This window comes from Salmo salar, chromosome 03 (genome assembly GCF_965601325.2).
Source record: "Salmo salar chromosome 03, fSalSal1, whole genome shotgun sequence".
In the NCBI taxonomy this organism is placed as follows: Eukaryota; Metazoa; Chordata; class Actinopteri; order Salmoniformes; family Salmonidae; genus Salmo; species Salmo salar.
Window position 1 is genome coordinate 36,310,376 of NC_138293.1, and position 19,620 is coordinate 36,329,995.

Below are 19,620 nucleotides of genomic sequence, written 5' to 3' on the forward strand. Positions count from 1 at the left end.
TTGTGTACTTTTTTCACCACTGATAAATATTGAGGGTGTGATTCTGGTGACATGACGATCTATGCTTGACTGCCGTTTGACTGCCGCAGATACATAATAATCTCATCATGTAAACTAAACAACCCGCACAGTATACCCACACTGTATCTGCGAGCTATTGGCTAGAGGGCAGGTCTCAAGACCAGAGAAGGCACATTTGCTATTTATCGCAACAGTTTTTGTGCCAAAACTATCAGTAGAGTTGAAAATGCATTGGAAACACATTGAACTTTAGATTTTTATTCGGTATATCAAAATTTAAGCGAAAAAGTACATTTTGTGTGCAGTACCTCATCACACACTGATTTTTTATCCGCAACAAGTCCATTCGGTGGAAACATACAATTGATGGGAAAATGCACATATTTTCTTCATTCTAGAATATTTGCTTGAAATTTTGCTGCCAATTGGATGGAAACCTAGGGTGGGGGCTCATCTTTGTATCTGCGCCATTATAGCATCTGTGACAGCATGGGCAGCACCATTGACGATATCTCGATGGTGCTTCTTCACAGTTGGCTGATCCTCCCCCTGATGACCTGTTTGGACATGACTCCAACCGGGTCATCAGGAGGGATCAGCCAATGAAGTTGGAAGTCCCAGCCAGTTGACTACATAAAATGTGTTGTCACTAGTTACCACAGCTAAAGATTGAAATGTGTCTATTTCATAATAAAAAAAAATATATATATTTAAAACAGCGGTCGGACATCTTGGACGCAGTCACCAGTTCTTATTATACATGTGGTTTGCATACGCCGTTTCATGGTTGCCTCCATCTTGCTAGTTACGGTTTTACTTCGACTACTCCACCTGCGCACTATTAATGAGCAGGGGCGCAAGGAACAATGGCATTACAAGCATGAGCAGCAGGAGGCTTTTGGGCATTCTGCCAGTGTTGCAGGGGAAGTGGCTCTGCTTGGCTGCAACTAGTTGTGGGTGGGGGAAAAATCTGTTTTTGCACTACCACTACCATCTGTTTTTGAACTACCACCAGTGGGGAGGGGAAATCTGCAGGCACCACAGTGACCACAACCGCAAGAAACATGAAAAGTAATGTTATGCGTGCAGCTGTATGCAAGTAACTTGTTGAGGACCAGGGTTGAATCCAGTTCAGTGAACAGAACCGAAAACATTAAATAACAGTTATGAAAGTGATCCATACTGTTCCTGAACAGAACCGTTATTTCAAAGGCATTGGGAACCTGTTAATAACGTTATTTTACATTCCAGGCATTTATTTCTAGTCCCACAAAAAAAAACGCAACCAAGAGCCTATGCAAAGCCCTCACTCTGTCACTCAGAAACGTATTCCAGTGTCTGTCTGTGTAACAGTGTAGGTTCCGTCCCTCTCTTCACCCCAACCTGGGCTCGAACCAGGGACCCTTGCACACATCAACAACTGACACCCACGAAGCATCGTTACCCATCGCGCCACAAAAGCCGCGGCCCTTGCAACGCAAGGGGAACAACCACTTCAGGTCGCAGAGCGAGTGACGTCACTGATTGAAATGCTATTAGCGCGCACCACCGCTAACTAACTAGCCATTTCACATCCGTTACATCTGCAAGCTGGAAATCTTTGCCTGTACGTGTTTAGGGTACCTGCCCCTCCCCCCTCCGAAGCATAGGCTACTGTACTGACATTACAAGGGTGATTCAGAAGATGGGGAGAGAGATTTTGAATTAGCTAGAGAAGAATGGATTAACATTTTTAATGCTAGATAAGGATTCTATAGGCCTAGTTATCACGTTTCACGTTGGATTTATTAACTACAAAAAGGTAAGACGTGTTTTTAATTTTAGTGCCGCTCTGCACACACAAGCTTGTTAGCTAGCTAGCTCAAGCTTGTTAGCTAAAAGGACATTCAAAGTTCTTCAATTGAAGCCGCTTCTCCTAGGTATAATTCTGTTGACCTAATTCAGAAAATGCATGTCATAACAAGATGCCCAGAGCTTCAAGCCTCCTCCTCAATCCTCTATTGCTATCTCCCCACTTAGGGCGAGCATTCGCAAAATTAAAGTCGCATCTTGCGCCATAGGCTACACTAATCTGTCCATCACGCATGTAAAAAACTAGCTTGCTTGCTCTTTCCGAACTGATTGGTGAAGGAATTTAATGAGATAAATGTAAAAAACTGTTGATTTCACAGGTAAACAACAGATGAAGAGCAGAGGTCAGGGGTCATCAACAGTCATGATAAGTGGGAACAACAGGATGCATCTGACACACACAGACACACAGAATAAAAGTGGTTATTGTTTGTGCTGCACAGACATACACACACACACACTGAAGAGAGCCTCAGGAAAGGTGGGTGTAACAGAGTGCTGTTATTTGTAGTTACTTATATCCGCCATCAGATGACAGTAAGTGCCACACCTTACTACAGTAACTATGCTTGGGTTAGTACACTACATGATCAAACGTATGTGGACACCTGCTTGTCGAACATCTCATTCCAAAATCATGGGCATTAATATGGAGTTGGTCCCCCCTTTGCTGCTTTAACAGCCTCCACTCTTCTGGGAAGGCTTTCCACTAGCTGTTGGAACATTGCTGCAGGGACTTGCTTCCGTTCAGCCACAAGAGCATTAGTAAGGTCGGGCACGGCTGTTGGGCGATTAAGCCTGGCTCGCAGTCGGCGTTCCAATTCATCCCAAAGGTGTTCGATGGGGTTGAGGTCAGAGCTCTGTGTAGGCCAGTCAAGTTCTTCCACACCAATCTCAACAAACCATTTATGTATGGACCTAGCTGAAACAGGAAAGGGCCTTCCCCAAGCTGCTGCTACTAAGTTGGAAGCACAGAATCGTCTAGAATGTTATTATATACTGTAGCTTTAAGATTTCCCTTCACTGGAACTAAGGGGCCTATCCTGAAACATGAAAATCAGCCCTAGACCATAATTCCTCCTCCACCAAACTGTACAGTTGGCACTACGCATTGGGGCAGATAGCGTTCTCCTGGCATAAGCCAGAACCAGTTTTGTCCGTCGGACTGCCAGATGGTGAAGCATGATTCATCACTCCAGAAAACGCATTTCCACTGCTCCAGAGTCCAATGGTTGCGAGCTTTACAGCACTTCAACAGACACTTGGGATTGTACATGGTGATCTTAGGCTTGTGTGTGTGCGGCTGTTCGGCCATGGAAACCCATTTCATGAAGCTCCCGACGAATAGTTATTGTGCTGACGTTTCTTACAGAGGCAGTTTGGAACTCGGTAGTGAGTGTTGCAACCAAGTTCAGACGATTTTTACGCACTTCAGCACTCGGCGGTCCCTTTCTGTGAGCTTGTGTGTCCTACCACTTCGCTGCTGAGCCGTTGTTGCTACTAGACGTTTCCACTTCACAATAACAGTACTTACAGTTGACCGGGGAAGCTCTAGCAGGCCAAAAATTTGAAGAACTGACTTGTTGGAATGGTGGCATCCTATGACAGTGCCACATTGAAAGTCACTGAGCTCTTCAGTAAGGACATTCTACTGGAGTTGCTGGTGCGCGTGGTCTTCCTGTCAGTCAGGAAATAAGACACGCAGACGGTGATGTAATAACCCCCGGCCAGACAGGGGCTCCGTCTGCCTTGGCTCCTCCTCTCAGAACCAACGCTGCTGATGTCATAAGAAAGACGGGACACAATAGGTTTCAACACTACAGCAGGAAGTGGGAGTCAATACCAATGATGTATGTTTAAGGGGTAAAGAATGATACCAAATCTGTCTTCTGATCTGATGAGAAAGACGAAAATGTTTGTGTTTAGAAAGAAAAACAAAATCATTCTCTGTTATGCTTGATCACCTCAGTTTTTCTCAATTGGCTTACACACATTTGTGTAATAGATCATTTTGGTCATAAGAGAGTCAAGAATGCAAACATATCACAGGCACATTTCCAAGGGTGACATGAATTATCTTTATTTCAATCAAGATTCCGGGACAATATCAGAAACAATCAGTAGTTTCCATCTGGAGTCCTCTGCAGGCTATGCCTCCGCTGCTAGGTGCAGGGTTGTTACACTGACGGCTCCGTGTCTTAGACCGCTCCGTGCAGGGTGACCACGAACCCCAGCAGCTCCAGCTGCCGTCTATGCCTATATCTATTTGGGACAAAGGCCAAAAGGTTAAACCTCCCCAAAAGCATGGAAATGGCAATATTGTGGAATTTAAATAGAGATGTCAAAGCTACAGGTGAAGGCTTTATCGTGTAGGTTTGTGTTTTTATTAAGAGAATGACCTGGTCGTTGGGTGATCTCACAACCCAGTCCACTGTAGCCAGATGGACACACACACTCACACCTGGTGCCTGAGGGGGGAGAGGAAGACATAATCCTCATCATCACTATCATCATCATTATCATCTTTCATAGTTTCATAAATCTACAAAGTATAGCTGGATCGGGGAGGAAGTCCTTTAAGCTGGGGCTGGAGGGAGGGTGTTTACCTTTGAGAACAGCCAGTCCGTTGTTGTGGCAGGGGGCACAGCGGCAAGAGCTGCTCTCCTCCAGGTATTCAGCCAGGGCTCTCCTCAGGTTCTTTTTCAGGGAGTTAGCGCTGGAGAAGTCTCTGGCGGTCACCAGTTCATATAGTGGCCGCGTCTGTCACACAGACAACAACAACAATACTTTAACATCATCACAACCAGCTCAGGGCTGGAGTCTGACAGACTGGTAGAGGACACCTATAGAGGAACCTTTGGGAAATGTGAATGACAGAGAGTGAGAGAGAGTGAGAGAGAGTGAGAGAGTGAGAGAGAGAGAGAGAGAGAGAGAGAGAGAGAGAGAGAGAGAGAGAGAGAGAGAGAGATGAAGAGAGAGAGAGAGATGAAGAGAGATAGGGAAGGAGATGAAGAGTAAAATAGGGAGTGAGATAAATAGAAAGGACAAGTCCCAGCTTACTAAAGAGAAGTGAAAGAGAATAGAACAAAAATACTAAATTGTACTATAGAATACTACAGTACTTTCTATAGAATTCTGTAGAAAACTATACTACACACTGTAGTATACCTCAATCATGTGTAGTACTTAATATATCTTTTTGTAGTATATTGTACTATACTAAATACTACATTATACTACAGATTGCAAAAACAAAACAGTAAATACTACAGTATTGTCCGCAAAACACTATAGTACGCAAAAACACAACAGTAAATACTATAGTAATGTCTGCAAAAACACTACAGTAATTACTGTAGTATATACTACACTAGAGTATCACATTTGCATATACCCTGTCCATTCCCCTCCCCATAACCCAACTTGTGCCACCCGTAAGTGAAAAACGAAGTATAGACAATATACTGTGTTCCCTACAGGTTATAAAAAAAGAGTAGAAGCTCTGAACTATCCATTTAGACCTCAGTTCTACCTACCTACTTACCTATCTATCTACTTACAAGTTATGGAACATTTTCTCTTTCAGTATTTTGTCCAGTACTTTTCTTTAAGTAAAAACCCCCCACAGTTTTGCCAAAGATTTACATTTTAGTCATCTATCAGATGCTCTTATCCAGAGCAACTTACAGTAGTGAATGCATACATTTCATACATTTTTTTTTAATACTGGCCCCCCATGGGAATCGAACCCACAACCCTGGCGTTGCACACACCATTCTGGCGTTGCAAACACCATGCTCTAAACACTACAGTAGATACTACTGTACAGTATAAACCCTACAATAAATACTACTGTACAGTATAAACACTACAGTAAATACTATAGCACATACAAAAAAAAATTCTACAGTATTTACAGTATACTATAGTAAACTGTAAAAACTACAGTATACTACAGTCATGTCTGCAACACTGCAGTAAATACTACAGCATTAAATGTAGTGTTTTTGCAGACTTTAGACTAAAGTCTGAAAAAACGCTTCAGTGAATACTACAGTAAAGTCTTCAAAAACACTACAGTGAATACTATAGTATTTAACCATAGTAAACTATAGTATTTTTTCATGTGGGTGTAGAATGAGAGGGAGTGTATACCAAAGAGACCGAGATAAATGGCGAGAACAGAGAACGGAGAGAGAGAGTATTCCCACCACGCTGCGGATGAAGTCAGGGTTGTAATGCACGGCTTCTCCCCACAGTCTCATCAGTTGTGGCGTGGGCAGCTTCTTGGCAGCCAGCCAGGTGATGGACTCACTGTCACCCCCTCGAACCACCGCGACAAAGTCCTCCACCATGCTGCCTTTCACTGTGTCCTCTAGAGGAGCGGGGGGGAGGGGGGGAGGCGGGGGAGAGAGGAGACGGCGCGGAGAGAGAGGAGGATAGAGACAGTTAAAGAGAAGTTGGAAATGGCTATTTGTTCTACAGTACGAGACAGAAAGAGAGACCCGTGTTGCCGGTGATCTAGATCCACTCCTCACCTCCCATTTCATTGAGCAGACCATCACAACCACCTCCCTCGACCCCCACAGTCACATACACTCCCTTGATGTTGGCCCCCACCTTCAGACCTATCTGCAAACAGTTCTTGTAGGCTTCCAGAGAATAATCTAAAATGGGAGTGGAGATAGAGGAGAGTATTACTACTGCCATTGTGATATGGTACTTTATTTCAATTGTCCATGGGTAGCTGCTGTGAAGTGAAATGTCACCCTAAGGCCCCGTAGTGCACTAGCCTCTTTGCATGGAATAGCAAAGCATCATCAGTCACCTGTCTTCTCCAGCTTTTCCTTGTCCAGGATGACCGTGTACTCGTAGTCTCCTCCCAGGGTAGCCTCTGTGATGTAATGGGTGCCATAGTCTCTGTAGATCTGTCTGTACTCCCCGTAGTTGTAGGACTGGGGCAAGGCACGAAGACGCAGGAAGAACTCCGGGTGCAGCATCAGATCCTCTGACTTCAGGATGTATCGGGCCAGTTGCAGCTCTGCCTTGGCCTGGACAAAGCTGCTTTCCTGTGGAGGGGTGGCGGGCAAAGGGGCGTGTCAGGAGGGCTTGGTTACTCTACTGAATGTGAATGACCCAAAACGTTGATTTTGGGGTGAATTGTGTCTTTGTGTTGTTCAGACAATTGCAGATAGAAATGTAATAAATAGAGCTGGCTCAGTTCCCTATTCTACATGGCAGACAATCATATCTGTTCTACACAATATATTTCTATCGGGAACATTCTGTAACGATGCTCTCTTCCGAACAGACCCCTGATGAACAACTCTCACCTTCCTAGAGGCGCGGCGTATTTTCTTCTCTGACTTGGAGTATTTGGAGTCAGCGTAGTTGAAGCCGAACTCGGCCACGCCCGGCACGGCAAAGCCAATGGACACCGTGGTCTTGGAACTGCGCTCCGTCATGGTGTAATGGACAAACTCAGAGTATGACTCGAAAGACTGCAGCTTGAAGTCGTACGTGCCTTTGGTCTGTGGCAGACAAACAAGAGAAAAGTAATGTTTACATTCACTACAGGTCACAGTCACATACGTACTGTAGCAGCAACCCAGTTATGAATAAATGTATCCTCTGTACTGCTCTTAAAAGACCTGAAATCAGGTTATAAGGCTTCCTACCTCCAGTGTGTACTGCTGCAGGTTATGAGGCTTCCTACCTCCAGTGTGTACTGCTGCAGGTTATAAGGCTTCCTACCTCCAGTGTGTACTGCTGCAGGTTATAAGTCTTCCTACCTCCAGTTTGTACTGCTGCAGGTTATAAGGCTTCCTACCTCCAGTGTGTACTGCTACAGGTTATAAGTCTTCCTACCTCCAGTGTGTACTGCTATAGGTTATACGTCTTCCTACCTCCAGTGTGTACTGCTGCAGGTTATAAGTCTTCCTACCTCCAGTGTGTACTGCTACAGGTTATAAGGCTTCCTACCTCCAGTGTGTACTGCTGCAGGTTATAAGGCTTCCTACCTCCAGTGTGTACTGCTACAGGTTATAAGGCTTCCTACCTCCACTGTGTACTGCTGCAGGTTATAAGGCTTCCTACCTCCAGTGTGTACTGCTATAGGTTATAAGGCTTCCTACCTCCAGTGTGTACTGCTGTAGGTTATAAGGCTTCCTACCTCCAGTGTGTACTGCTACAGGTTATAAGGCTTCCTACCTCCAGTGTGTACTGCTATAGGTTATAAGGCTTCCTACCTCCAGTGTGTACTGCTGTAGGTTATAAGGCTTCCTACCTCCAGTGTGTACTGCTTTAGGTTATAAGGCTTCCTACCTCCAGTGTGTACTGCTATAGGTTATAAGGCTTCCTACCTCCAGTGTGTACTGCTATAGGTTATAAGGCTTCCTACCTCCAGTGTGTACTGCTACAGGTTATAAGGCTTCCTACCTCCAGTGTGTACTGCTACAGGTTATAAGGCTTCCTACCTCCAGTGTGTACTGCTACAGGTTATAAGGCTTCCTACCTCCAGTGTGTACTGCTACAGGTTATAAGGCTTCCTACCTCCAGTGTGTACTGCTATAGGTTATAAGGCTTCCTACCTCCAGTGTGTACTGCTGTAGGTTATAAGGCTTCCTAACTCCAGTGTGTACTGCTACAGGTTATAAGGCTTCCTACCTCCAGTGTGTACTGCTGCAGGTTATAAGGCTTCCTGAACCTGACGTCCTGGATGTAGTGAGGCAAGCAACTGCCTGCGTAGTATCTGTTGTCAATGACCACTCCCTCTAAGTTACTGTTCAGTATGTTGATTCTACAGGAGAGAGAAAGGGATTTACTTTCACATATTTCATGCACTGATGTCAATGGAAGATTTGTGTAAAAAAAAAAAATTGCTTGTGTACGCAGAGCTCAAGTTTTTACTCGGCCACAGTGAATATGCCTCACCCTTTGGCCAGGTTCTCGATGCCATGGTACTCCTGTGCCTCCTGCTTGCAGGCCTTGTTCACCTTCTGACAGCCCTTCTCATCGGACCAGTCCCCACAGTCATCATCCCCGTTACAGCGCAGGTCTATAGGCACACATCGCCCTGGGAAGACACACAGGTCACATCTCAAACCACACCATATTCCCTATGTGGTCCACTAGTTTTGTTCAGAGCCATATACTGGCAGTGCACTATGTGGAGTAAAACTTTTCATTTGATATGCAGCACTTTTTTTATTCGATTTTTTTTATATCCACAGAGACATCTGGAAGACATGCATGGGACTAAGCAGTGTAGAAATAGCAGGCATATTAGTTTTGAGATCAGAGGAGAGAATACCAGTGGTTAGGATTACTCGAATCAGGCTTAACGTTAGAGTTAAGTTGGTGGATTGTGTGGAAAGAATACCTGTGTAAGTGCAGAGGAAGCCTTCACACAGAGGTGTTTCTTCATGTGTACAGTCGAAGCGAGATGGAGGGCTACAGGGCTCTATCTCTTTGCCCTGGACATGACAGGGCTCCCCGCCAAACTGAGATGGCTGGACAAGCTTAGCATAACGATACTGGGGGGAAGGGCGATGGAGAGGGGAGGGAGAGAGAGAGAATAAAAGACAATTGAAAACAATTTGAATGCTACAGTACAGCACATCTTTACCTAAGTGCCCACTTACTGTAAAGCTATTAGTCACAGAAAGGCTGCATTACCCAGTCTGTGCACAGAATGTGAAGTACATCCCATGTCCGTTATGATATCAGAACTATCTTTTCACTCTCTTGTCAAGGGTAGCTACTCCCCTTGTCTTTATCCGTGTCAAGTGGATTACAAACAGCAACCTGTGCCACTTACGCTATACTCTCCACTAACAGGTTTTATCTACCATCCTCCTCCTCCTCATCATCATCATCCATTTCTTCCTCCTCCTGCCAATATTCACCCTCTTCTTCCTGCAGACATCGCAGCGTGTCCAGGAGGACCACTCTGATTGTACACAGTCCACCGGCTGCACGGCGACCTGAGGCCCCGCAGACCGAGCCTCGCGGGCGCTACTGGGCTCCTCGCCACTGCCGGCTATGGCGACATCACTGAAACATAGGTCACCATAACTCACAGCTCACCGCACTGCATCAGCCTCTTATATTAGTCAGGCAGGGTTAGACGGGAGGAATCCTCTATGTGTTGATGTGATAGAAAATCATTATGGTTTCAAAAAGGTGGACTTCTTTGAAGAAATATGCACACACACGCACACGCACGCGCACACATGCGCACACACTCCTTGTGGGGACACACAATTCAGTCACATTCAAAATCATATTTTCCCTAACCGTAAACCTAACACGAACCTTAACCCTAACCCTAACCTTAACTCGAAAACCTAACCTTAACCTTAAACCGAACCCTAGCTCCTAACCACAACCCTAAAACTAACCCTAGCTCCTAACTCTAATTCTAACTTTAACCCTAAACCCCATAGAGATAGCATTTGACCTTGTGGGGACTAACAAAATGTCCCCAGTTGGTCACATTTTTGTTAGTTTACTATTCTGGTGTGGACTTCTGCACGCACACACACCATTTTCTATTCTCAATGGACTTTTGCATTGATTTAAACAGCCAACAATTTAAATCCAGAATAATGTTCCCTCCCGTTGTACAAGGCCTCCATCTAAAACCTTAACCATCAGGAGTAAGTGTACTGCAATGAACCTCACATTAAGTCATACAATGTCTGGCTACTGTATAGAGTATTGACGCTTGTAGAGGACAGCCATTGCCCTTGAATCTCTATCTTCCACACACAGACTGAATGAAGGTCTTACCGGAGTAGGAGCAAGCACAATGCAGCACAGAGGAGGCAGTAGCCTGGGCTGACTGTAGGCTTCAACATGGACACAGAGAGCATGGTAGTTGTGGTGGATCTGAAAAATCTCCAATAAGACGGACGCACAGACCTGACGAGACAACAATGTGTTCCGCTGTGTGTGTGTGTGTGTGTGTGTGTGTGTGTGTGTGTGTGTGTGTGTGTGTGTGTGTGTGTGTGTGTGTGTGTGTGTGTGTGTGTGTGTGTGTGTTCAGGTATCTCTGTTTGTGTGTAAATACACACTGATCAATACAAGTGGGGGCATGGACTCAATGTTAGGTTCAGACCGTGAGTCTGTTACGGGAATCTCCACTTTCATAAGTCAGGTATTAGGAAACACAAAGCACACAGACGGTGTTCGGTGTACAGTACGTTATGTTTTTTGGGAGATCTCCCAGACTGTTTGTTTACCTTCATTGACCTTAATCAAATTACCCTTGACAGAAACATCAGATCCACTCCACACAATATGGAACGATTGCTTGTAAATGTAAAAACAAAAAGCTATTTGAAATGTAGATTGAGATCAACTTCAGTTAAAATGCTTCATGTAGGTTTGTGTTGATGGATATATGCCCTAAACAACACAAAATGACAGAGTCATGTACGGTTGACAGAAACATGGTAGAAAACCTTTTAAAATGGAGGAGGTACTATCTCAACAGCACTAAGAATGACCTCGTTTCCATTCTCCATTTCAAAAAGCTTTCTTCTGCATGTGCTGACTGGACAGGGCCCAGGTAATAGCAAGAACACAGCCCCCTCCGCTGGATCCATTGAGGTGGAACAAAATACATGCAGGACTTATTTTCTTAGAAAGTACACAGTGAAATGGTAATTCGACCGCAATATCCTATGAATGACCTTTTTTTGTTGCAGTACCCATTATTACAAATGGCTGATGCAACATACAACATTCAGGAGAAAACTGTGAATCACATGATATTTTATTTGTGACTGAACAGTGGGCATGAGTAGTACAGTAAATGGGAAGAAATATACGTACAAAAGTCCTTTTTCTCTTTTCAAGACCGTTTGGAATTCATAAATAAAATGGACCATTTCGCTTAGCTTTTTCTTATACGAGCAGGGTTACAGGTATTATCATCATAGTCTAGAAGTAAATAGTAATAATATTTATATTATTTCATAGTCGTATAAAGTCTCCACGTTTTGGCCATTTGTAACTCTGTGAAGCAGACAGACCTACAATATGCCCCGAACCTTTAGTTGCATCAATCAATTGTGTTACTGTAATACAATGACAGGACGATGTAACAGTGACAGGGCAACAGAACCTGTACAACTGATAGTAATAAGGCATAGTAATGCACTCTGGAGTCTGCAGCTGGCTGGGCCATCTCAACTAGCTTATTGGTTTGGTTCCTAGAAACCACCTAGATATGTCTAGCAGAACTGGGTTCAAATACTATTTGAAATCATTTCAAATTGTTTAGCTGTGAGTGATTGAGCTTGCCTGTCGCAATGGGACCAATTGAAAATTCCCAAAATGCAAACCCCGCCCACCTGGCACTAGAGGCAGGCTAAAACAAATGCTCAAGTATTTAAATAGTATTTGAACCCAGGTCTGGAAGCAGTAGAGTAGATTCAACATTGAGTTTGAAAGAAAACATTGAAGTATGAGTAGTACACCTGTCTGGAAGTCTAAAACAGCTAAAAAAACAAGGTTATACAGGAGATCCTCCCTTCCTCCCTCCCCTCCCCCCCTCCCTTCTTCCCCTCCCTTCCTCCCCTCCCTTCCTCCCCTTCTTCCCCTCCCTTCTTCCCCTCCCTTCCCCCCCTCCCTTCTTCCCCTCCCTTCCCTTCCTCCCTTCTTCCTCCCCTTCCCTCCCCCCAGGTAAAAGTGACAGTGACTTTATTAAGAAATGAGCCTGTGGATATTTTGTTGTTGTTGTGTGGACTTCATTTTCAAAAGAGTGAGTTACGTCACACGTAGGTAACAGGCATCGTCGCTTTGATTCAATGGCTATGTAACACAGAAGCACAGTTCATACGTCACAGACCGACCAAACCCAACAGAGAAACCGAAAGAACAAAAAAGAACAAAAAAGAAATTGCCAACAAAAGCAAAGCAAACATCCAGATGATACAGACAGAGGTGCTGGTAGGGCATTGCTTTAGAGTTGAGAGTCACAGGTAGGTAGTGTCAGAGAGGCAGATGACAGACCTATCTTATGGCACAGAGATTCAGGTGTACAGTAGGGGCCTTGAGGAAATCTTATTTACAAAATAGAAGTTTGGCAAACAGGATTTTTATTTCGGCCGATGCCTCAACCATTTTTTTGTCATCCTAAAAACTCTCATAAGCGTCAACTCAGTAGTCGCAGCTTACAAATGACAAATTATATTTTTTATCTTTTAGCGTGGAAAAGGAAGCTACGGAGCTACGGAGAACAGTTGTCTCGCAGTCGCTGCTGCGTTTCGCTGGATCCACAATACAAAGTCTGTTCATGCAAATGGAACAAGTCAGTTCTTTGAAAACATTTGGGAAATCCATCTGTTCTGCCCAATGAGTCCTTGCAGGGTACAACCCCAAAGGACACCATTCCTCATCAAAATACCTAAAAAATCATCAGAATCCATTGAACCCATTAGAATCCTCTTTCTGAACTTGCAGTTAGATTGGTGCTTCCAGGTCACATGATAGATTGGACTTCTCCACCCACTGACCTGTGGCAGAACATTGTCATGGCAACGACCTGCTGCTACAGTTTCAAAGGTCACTTCCTGGGAGAAAAACCTTCCAATTGGCAAAGGGGGAAAAAAAGACAAGGTTTGTCCATTATGAGGAGTGTGTTGTGTTGTCCATCTCAGGAGAGAAGCCAGTCCTATGGTACTGCTACTTTAGGTTGCCAATATTAACAGTGATCAGTGTAATCCAGCTATGTGGAGAGACACAGGAGTCTAGAGTCTCTCCTCCTCTCCCTGTCAGTCTGCTGTCCTCCTCCTCCTCTCCTCTCTTCTCATCTCCTCTTGTTGGTCATATCTCTGGGCATAGAGAGGGTTCTTCTCCTGGAGAGGGAGGGAGCAGCATTAGAACACATACACTTGTGTGAAATATGTGCAATTATGAGCCTATGGACAGCAGGTGGCAGTATTGTTCCTTACTTTGATCATACTGAATCAATGCAGCAATGTTCCATTTTACAACGTACTACAGAGCCATAATAAAATGAACCTTAAACGAAAACCACGGCTCTTCCATAATTGGCTGAGGACCATTTAGCTGCAAGGACACAGAGAGAGAGACGAAAAGACAAACAAGAGATCTGTGCCTCTGAAAAGACACCAGACAGACAGACAATAAGAGCTGAGCGGTCGAGAGCTGTTAGACCAATCAATAAAACAGAGATGTTTTAAGCAGCCTTAAGGGGATACAAAAGGTTAGAGAATAGAACAGGAGAGGATTGAAGAGAGGGAGAGGGGTGGGATGAGGAGATGAGAGGGAAGGGGAGGAGAGGAGAGGAGAGAACGGGGTGATAGAGGAGAGTGGTAGGAGAGTAGAGAAGAGACCCACCCAGAGCCCAGTGTTCTCTAGCTGTCTTCCTGTGGACAGGTCTGGGCCTGTGGACAGTCAGCTGGAGCATCGCTGGAAGGACGGGGAGACAGAGCCCTGGTGCATGAGCCCTAAGTGGAAAGAGGGAGAGACAGAGAAAGAAAGAGAAAGAGAGCGAGAGAGAGTGGGAGAATGGTTAATATCAGTATTCACCCATTAACACAAGTGCTGAGGCAGTAATTTTGACTGCATATGAATGTAACGTTTATATATCTCTGCCATGCCCCCTTCCGTCCTTGACTTTTCCTAAATACGTTTATTTAACACATGTATGTTGTGAGAATTTCGATATCACTAACAGAATATGTGTTATAAGAGGACATCATTTTTTATCTGGAGCACCAGAAAGTGACTTTTTCAAATCCTCCTACAGAGTCACATGCAGGTAAGATGTTTTGATTTCTATATTGTATCTGACGTTTCCAAAACACTTCCCTTTGACAAATAACTCTCAAAATTGAAGAGATTAGCTCTATTTCCAAATATCACTTTTTCCAAGAATAACCACATGTGTGCACGCGGTAGCAGATAGCCTACAGTAACATAAAGTCCTGAAAATGCTATTGGATTCTTTGAAATACATATTTTCTAATTATAACGTTACCCAAGACCTTTATAAATACAACCAAAGGACTTTTTCCCTCTTAGCATATATCAACTGTCTTTATTAGACTGTTGCAGTCAAAATGGCAGGTGAAGTGATAAAACAACCATCTACCAACCGTTTGATAGATCGTTATATCATGATGACCAGATTAGCTGAGACTCACCGAGTCATCCTCCCTGGTGCTGGGGTGTGTGGCCTCTGTTTCGATGGGGGAGTGGTCTGTGGGGGGATCACTAGTCTGGGACGGGGCGGAGTCTGAGGTCGAGCCAGGTTGGGGGGCTGGGGTGGACGCTGCAGAGACAGAGTTGGTTGTTGGGTGTACTGTACTCCTTTTTTTCATTTTAACCGTGTCTTAAAGCATTGTACATTATCCAGATGGGTAGAGTTAGGGTTTGCTTAAAGGGAAACTTGACAAAAAAACAATATTTTGGTATTTTTTTCATTTGTCCACTTTTGATACAGTCCCAAAATGTTTTGCATGTCAGCCGTCAAGTTTTCAAGATATTGGACATTCAAGAAGCAAAGTGCCACTGACCATATTATCATGACATGCAAAATGATGCATTTTGTATCATCATGAAGATGTGGCCGGTGGATTTTCCCTTTAAGGTTTGGGTTGGGTAACTTATTTGTTCTGTATGAGTATGTGCAACTATCTAGTGTGAATGTAGGAAAAACTGGCTATAGGTAGAGTTTACCTGAGTCAGTGGAGGGCGAGGTGGACGTGCCTGGACTCAAGGTCATCCGAGAGAGGTCAAGGTCACTACAGCTGCCTTCCTCTTCCTGGGCTGCGGCAGATGATGACCCCAGGCCCAGCTGGCTACAGACCAGGGTGTCAGGGGGCACGTTCACTAGACCGGGCGTCTCGCACCTCGCCATCATGACAAGGCCAACGGGCGTCTCACACCTGCTCACGGCACCAAGACCCATTGAAGTAGGGCTCATCGGCCTGGGTGTGCCACACCTGCTGCCCACCATGACAAGGCCCAACGAAGAGGGGCCTTCGCCTCCGTCAGAGTCCCCACCGATGCTATGCTGCTGCTGGAGCAGGACGGGGTCCATCGTCTGATGCTGGGGACTGGCGATGGCCGAGGAGGGGGTGGAGGAGAGGTCACTGTGGGGCCCCTGGGGGCTGGGGCATACGGTGGTGATGGGCACCATCATGGGGATGTGGTGGCCCCCCACGCCCACAGCCTGGGCAGGCATGTAGGCAGCCATGGCGGCCCACTGCTGCTGGGTGGCAGGGAAGATGTTGGCCTGGCTCCAGATGACGGGCTGGCCCCCCGGGAGGACCTGGGTCACCTGGAGGGGCCCTTGCACCCCGAAGGCCAGGGTCTGGGCCTGGCCAGCGAAGGGTCCCTGCTGGGCCCACTGAGCTGCCTGGACTGGCCCCATAGTCATGTACCCTGAGGGGACAGAGGTGGGGCTGAAGGGGCCGGTGAACATCTCTGGGGGGTGCTGAGGCTGGCGGTGGCTCCTGCTGGGGTCCAGAGTGTTGGCCGGGGACGGGGGAATCTGGGGGGAAATCATCCACATACACGTCTGAACCAGGCACCTATCCTTTCACTGGGGTCATTGTGATCATTTGTTTATTGGCTTTTTCTATTTGGGGGTCAATTGAACCATCTGTTCACATAGAAATCAGAATACAAAATGTCTTCCAATCTCTTACTGGTCTTTAACGGTTGTCTTGACTGTGAGTTTCTCTACTTTCCGCACAGTAGTTTGACTGCATAACAACGCATTAAAATGTTGACACATGGACCTCCCGAGTGGCGCAGCGGTTTAAGACACTGCATCGCAGTGCTAGAGACGTTACTACAGACCCGGGTTCATTTCCGGGCTGGGCAACAACCGGCCGTGGCCGGGAGTCCCATAGGACGGTGCACATTTGGTCCAGTGTCACCCCGCTTAGGGGAGGGTTTTGGCTGTGGGGCTTTACGTGGCTCACCGCACTCTTGGGACCTCTTTGTGGTGGACCGGGTGCCTGCACTCTTGGGCCCCCGGTTGCCAGTTTAACGGTGTTTCCTCCGACACATTGGTGCGGCTGGCTTCCGGGTTAAGCTGGCGGGTGTTAAGGAGCGCGGTTAGGCGGGTCATGTTTCGGAGGATGCATGACTCAACCTTCGCCTCTCCCAAGCCCGTTGGGGAGTTGCAGCGATGTTGACGCATAATATTTCAGCACCATCATTGCAGACATGGTTAAACGGTCAGAGTCTGTCTAAGCAATAGGGAATGACAGTTACTCACCGAGGGTGGAGTGGACATATCTCCGAACAGATCAAAGTGGTTGATGTTCTGTGGTGGGGCAGAGGAACAGGGACAGAGAGGGAGAACAGTGACATTTCACGACAAAACAAAGGCAGACTTTCTAAGTCATAACACATTCTATTACTCTAATAGGGTGTGTGCGTGTGTGTGGGTGTGTGTGTGCATGCGTGATTGCGTGTGAAGAGAATTGTACTGAAGATGCCAAGAAACAACTAGGTCTCCTCTCATTTCATTATCAGAAGATGGATCTAAAATGAATCTCTCACGGTGCTCTATAATTGGCTATTCAGTCCAATCAAAAGAACACTGATTAGATATTATTATGTCCGTCTCTGCCTATCAAATCAGCCCCAGTAGTCCCACAATGCATTACCATTGTGATTCCTCTCAAACACAAGATAATATTATATGATTAGGTAGGATTTGGACGGTATACAATATACAGGTAACTGCCAAAATAAAGGAAACACCAACATAAAATCTTTAGAGGGCATTGGGCAATACCACAAGCTGCCAGAACAGCTTCAATACGCCTTGGCATAGATTCTACAAGTGTCTGGAACTCTATTGGAGGGATGCAACACCATTCTTCCACATGAAATTCCATCATTTGGTGTTTTGTTGATGGTGGTGAAAAATGCTGTCTCAGGCACCACTCCAGAATCTCAGATAAGTATTCAATTGGGTTGAGATCTGGGGACTGACACAGACACACACACACACACACACTTTACACCCCTTATGCTCCTTTGAGACCCCTCTTTCAAAGTCACTGAGATCTCTTCTTCTAACCATGGTAGCCAAAATAATGGGCAACTGGGACATTTTAATACATGATCCCTTGCACGATGGAATGTTGGTTGATGGGATATGAATTGCTTAATTATCTTACCTGCTTTCAATATACTTTGTATCCCTCGTTTACTCAAGTGTTTCCTTTATTTTGGCAGTTACCTGTACATTCACCGCTGTGTTTCTTGAACCCAATGAATATATATACTTCTATATATTTACCCACCGAGACAATGTAACTACCTGACCCATATTGCAGACGTGACCGTTCCTACCGCTACTCTCATATCTCATCCCCCCCCTGGCCATATAAGTTCAGCGCTCGAACAGTACAATTACAATTCAGAGGAAGTAGGAAGGAGGGACATAGGTTCTACAACTAGACTATGAAATGGGTAAGTCGCATGAAATGTATGTCCTAGACTGCAGGGGCCATGCACAAGCAGACGATGTATCATCACGGGAACACACAGGGGAATTGCATGCTATAAATAAAGACACACACACACACACACACACGAAAAGAAGAGCGAAAATGAGAGGAAAACAGCAATCAGAGTTGGTGAAGGGAGGGGGGGTAACATAATATTGTCTATGTCCTGTTTGAAGTGTGTGGGGGGGGGAATCTGATCATATACGGTACATATTGTTCTTATACATTATGGCTTGCTCTTACAGTCCTATGTATCCGTTAGGAGCAAGAGGGAGGTACAATAGTTTGTAAAAGGTGGGTAGACATAGGTTATAGTTATACTGGGCCTTCACCTCAGGCAGACAGGCAGGCAGAGTGACACACATCAAGCTATGGAAGATCTCTCAGTTGAGCTCCAACTGAATGCACAGACAAGCAGTAACTCTTAGAGATACGGAAGCAGCTATTGATACAACACCAGCTAGCATGATGTGTTTTGGGGAGAGATAGCAAGGGGGGCAGTGTAGCTATCATGTCGAGTTGATTCGCTGCTGAACTACCAGCACAGAGAGAGGAAGCGAGGCGAGAAAGAAAAGCCCACTTTCTCCGAGGGTTTGTTTCAGAAGCCAGGCGGACGTTTTCCTCTCGCTCCGTGTAAATGTATTGACTATTGCATCTGACACGGCGAAAGGACAGAAAGAGATATATTTCCAGTTTTGCGCAACCAAAAAGTGAATCCCATGATATGTCTATTGGTTGTGGTCAAAAGTGAACCTTGCTGTAGAAAGTAAATTGGTGAAAGTGGAAATGACAAAGCGTTCTGTCTTTATTGGAGAAAAGACGCCTCTTCGACGCCTGACAGTCCTCTATATTTAAAACCCTGTGGAGGATTTGAAGCGGAGACACATCTCCATCTCCACTGGATTTATCTTAACAACTGATGTCACATCTTAGCTAGATGGACCAATCGTGTATCTGTTGGGGCAGGCTATGCATAACAATACAATATACCACATGTACAGAACAATATATATTGCAATATACAATATCATTGCATCTTTATAACCTTAGATACTGTAAGAATATACTTAGGCCTGACGCTTGGTCATTTCTTGCCCGAGAAAACTGATATCAGACTGCACAGGCAGGCAACCACTACCTCAAGACACACTGCTGATAACCAGTCTGTGGGTGTATACGACCATGTCTACGTGTGTCGGCGAGGTGGTTAGGGGTCCAATAATTCCACAAGGTC

General features: G+C 45.3%; 1 protein-coding gene across 1 annotated transcript in view; it reads right to left on the minus strand.

Annotated features, from left to right (window-relative positions):
* Positions 1-3,926: 3,926 nt before the first annotated feature.
* Positions 3,927-19,620, minus strand: part of c8b (complement C8 beta chain) — a 74,890-nt gene continuing 59,196 nt past the window's right edge. The window contains exons 10-25 of the mRNA XM_082973089.1: positions 17,141-17,188; positions 15,589-16,405; positions 15,054-15,181; positions 14,267-14,354; positions 10,666-10,948; positions 9,780-9,927; positions 9,254-9,407; positions 8,806-8,947; positions 8,539-8,671; positions 7,206-7,403; positions 6,701-6,941; positions 6,411-6,539; positions 6,084-6,247; positions 4,479-4,632; positions 4,272-4,340; positions 3,927-4,134 (exon numbers count right to left, since the gene is read on the minus strand). Of these exons, the coding sequence (XP_082829215.1) occupies positions 3,980-4,134; positions 4,272-4,340; positions 4,479-4,632; positions 6,084-6,247; positions 6,411-6,539; positions 6,701-6,941; positions 7,206-7,403; positions 8,539-8,671; positions 8,806-8,947; positions 9,254-9,407; positions 9,780-9,927; positions 10,666-10,948; positions 14,267-14,354; positions 15,054-15,181; positions 15,589-16,405; positions 17,141-17,188 (3,051 nt within the window). The 3' untranslated portion in view covers positions 3,927-3,979. The remainder of the gene's footprint in view (positions 4,135-4,271; positions 4,341-4,478; positions 4,633-6,083; positions 6,248-6,410; positions 6,540-6,700; positions 6,942-7,205; positions 7,404-8,538; positions 8,672-8,805; positions 8,948-9,253; positions 9,408-9,779; positions 9,928-10,665; positions 10,949-14,266; positions 14,355-15,053; positions 15,182-15,588; positions 16,406-17,140; positions 17,189-19,620) is intronic.